This window comes from Alligator sinensis, unplaced genomic scaffold, assembly GCF_000455745.1.
Source record: "Alligator sinensis unplaced genomic scaffold, ASM45574v1 scaffold1391_1, whole genome shotgun sequence".
Classification (NCBI taxonomy): domain Eukaryota; kingdom Metazoa; phylum Chordata; order Crocodylia; family Alligatoridae; genus Alligator; species Alligator sinensis.
Genome location: NW_005842761.1, coordinates 52,685 through 52,938, shown reverse-complemented (window position 1 = coordinate 52,938; position 254 = coordinate 52,685). Strand labels below are relative to the sequence as shown.

At 61.0% G+C, this 254-nt stretch overlaps 1 protein-coding gene across 1 annotated transcript in view; it reads right to left on the bottom strand.

Annotated features, from left to right (window-relative positions):
• The window catches only part of LOC102380515, a 6,260-nt gene extending 6,247 nt beyond the window's left edge, over nucleotides 1–13 (bottom strand). The window contains exon 1 of the mRNA XM_006034680.3: nucleotides 4–13. Within this exon, the coding sequence (XP_006034742.1) occupies nucleotides 4–13 (10 nt within the window). The remainder of the gene's footprint in view (nucleotides 1–3) is intronic.
• Between the last annotated feature and the right edge of the window lie 241 nt (nucleotides 14–254).

The following is a 254-nucleotide window of genomic DNA, read 5'->3' as shown; positions in this document are numbered from 1 at the left end:
GGCCCCTCCTCATCCCGGCAGGTGGGGCCCCGATCCTCCTGCCCAGGCTCCCTGCTGCTCTCTTCTCCCATGGAGAGCACCTTGGCCCACCTCCTCCTCAGCACCCGCCGCAGCCTGTCCATCCTGGCACCGAACAAGGGCAATCCTCAACTGGGATTCAAAGCATCCCCTTCACACTTATGTACCCCCTCCTCTGCTCATCCAGGAGACAGGTAGGTTAACCCTCTGTTTCAGCTGTGCTCACAGTTTCCCTG